The following is a 1865-nucleotide window of genomic DNA, read 5'->3' on the forward strand; positions in this document are numbered from 1 at the left end:
AATAGTTTGTTGTGTGGGAGTGAACTGTCAAGATGGCCACTGGTGGATCAGGTTAACTCTTGTCTCAGTATCAAGTGTTAGTGTTTGATTCACTTTATTTCACTTTACATTAGGAAGGTATACTGAATATAGAGGAGCCTTTTTATATGAGGAGAAAGGTTTAAATGAATATGTAGTAATATTTACTGTAGCTGAAGATGTATTCACACTCAGAGATGTAAGTATATTATAATGAGGTATATTGTGTACATGATGTGTATTAATGTGTTTATTTACAGTATGCTGAAAAGAAGCACCCTGGAGCTGAGAGAGGTCCACTTATCCACTTTACATTTGTCCAGCAGCAAGACTCTACACTTACATCAAGAGGTGATTATATTGAATTAAAGTTTGATACTCCACAAGATGAACCAACCACTGGATGGATTATTGAACCTGACACAGTACCTTGTAGAGTAAGTACTTGTATCATGTATATATTACATAATTAATGTGTGTGGGTGTGTATCAATAGATATATAGAAGTGATGTTGATAAGGTTGGTACACCTGGTTATCCTGACCCTCCCTCCTCCAGTATATCAGTACATGCTACACCTGATGCTGTTCCTAGACTGAAGTATACTATACCACTGGAAGGTGTAGATACATATGATACATTGTACATTAAAAGGATATTGAGAAGAGGTAAGATACCTTAAGGAGACAATTATTAGCATGTACTTATTTTAGCGATTTTCATGAACTGACATTTGGCTGGTACTTAATTTAGCGTTTTTGATCATTTGGTATTAATAACTTTTAGAAGAATTAAAGGGGCAAGCCTAAGCAAGCTATAGATTATGTGCTGTGATCTACATACATGAGCAAGCAAAGCAATTGTACAAGTCTAAATACAGTAATACAGTAGATCTTGTTGCATTAATCTTGTTTAAATTGCTTCATCACTGACTCTGTAGCCATTAACATGTAAAGTTATCTTGCTTACAGTTAGAAGCAGTCACTGAACGAAGAAGATTGTCATCTGCTTTATTAACCTAGGCTAACTGCTAGAGAAGTCTTTGGACAGCAGTTTAGTATTATCTTGCTGACCCTTTGCTGCAAATAAACTCAGACTTGTTGACGGCCGCCATTTTATTCATTGTGACCACACCTACTTTCAATTAAAAATTAAAATTAGCGCGGACTTAAGTTAGCAATTTTTTTAAAATCGCTAAAATTTACTAAATTAAATACCCGCAAACAATTGTCTCCTTAAGGTAGATGAGAGTGGGTGTGGTCTAGTGTTAATAACCACACCCATTGCACTACTCCCAATGCTGGTACTAATATAATGATATTCATACCTTCAGTAGTATAAGTATTGTATTAATAAATAATAATTTAATTGACCATTGACACATACCCTGAACCATCCTTATGATTTTAATAATTAATTTATGTTCCATTACTCCATAGGTCCTCTCTTAGACATTAATGATTTACAGTATGTACTTGAATCATTGAATGAAGCTGGCTTCTCACAGGGGGAATGGAAACCTCTTGGTCGTGCTTTAGGATTAGGTTATGATACACTGAAGGCTATTGAGGCTGAGTATCCTGGAGATGAACAAGGACGTCTTAGGCAGTGTCTAGTGAAATGGTTAGAGAGAGCTGATGCTGTTGATGTTAGAGGAGGTCCAAGAATGACCTCTCTATGTGCTGCTCTTGAGGACATTGGTGATAAAGCAGCAGCTGATTATATCAGTAAGTTATTATTATTATTATAATTTTAATACATTGTATCTATTCTTATGTGGTTTTACATGACACAAGCTTTGATAATATAATTTATGTATTGTCTTATGTGAAGTTTCTTTTTTATAT

The 1865-nt window shown here is 34.9% G+C and overlaps 1 protein-coding gene across 4 annotated transcripts in view; it reads left to right on the forward strand.

Moving 5' to 3' along the window:
* Positions 1-1865, forward strand: part of LOC109588432 (uncharacterized) — a 14305-nt gene that overhangs the window by 8954 nt on the left and 3486 nt on the right. Inside the window, exons 1-5 of one of the 4 annotated variants that reach the window (XM_020004602.1) lie at positions 7-51; positions 114-217; positions 279-455; positions 515-686; positions 1458-1745. In XM_020004602.1, the coding sequence (XP_019860161.1) occupies positions 33-51; positions 114-217; positions 279-455; positions 515-686; positions 1458-1745 (760 nt within the window). In that variant the 5' untranslated portion in view covers positions 7-32. Of the gene's footprint in view, positions 1-6; positions 52-113; positions 218-278; positions 456-514; positions 687-1457; positions 1746-1865 lie in introns of those variants that run through there. The other 3 variants (XM_020004601.1, XM_020004600.1, XM_020004603.1) reach the window with 3 other exon arrangements.

This window comes from Amphimedon queenslandica, unplaced genomic scaffold (genome assembly GCF_000090795.2).
Source record: "Amphimedon queenslandica unplaced genomic scaffold, v1.1 AMPQUscaffold_12097, whole genome shotgun sequence".
Taxonomy (NCBI): domain Eukaryota; kingdom Metazoa; phylum Porifera; class Demospongiae; order Haplosclerida; family Niphatidae; genus Amphimedon; species Amphimedon queenslandica.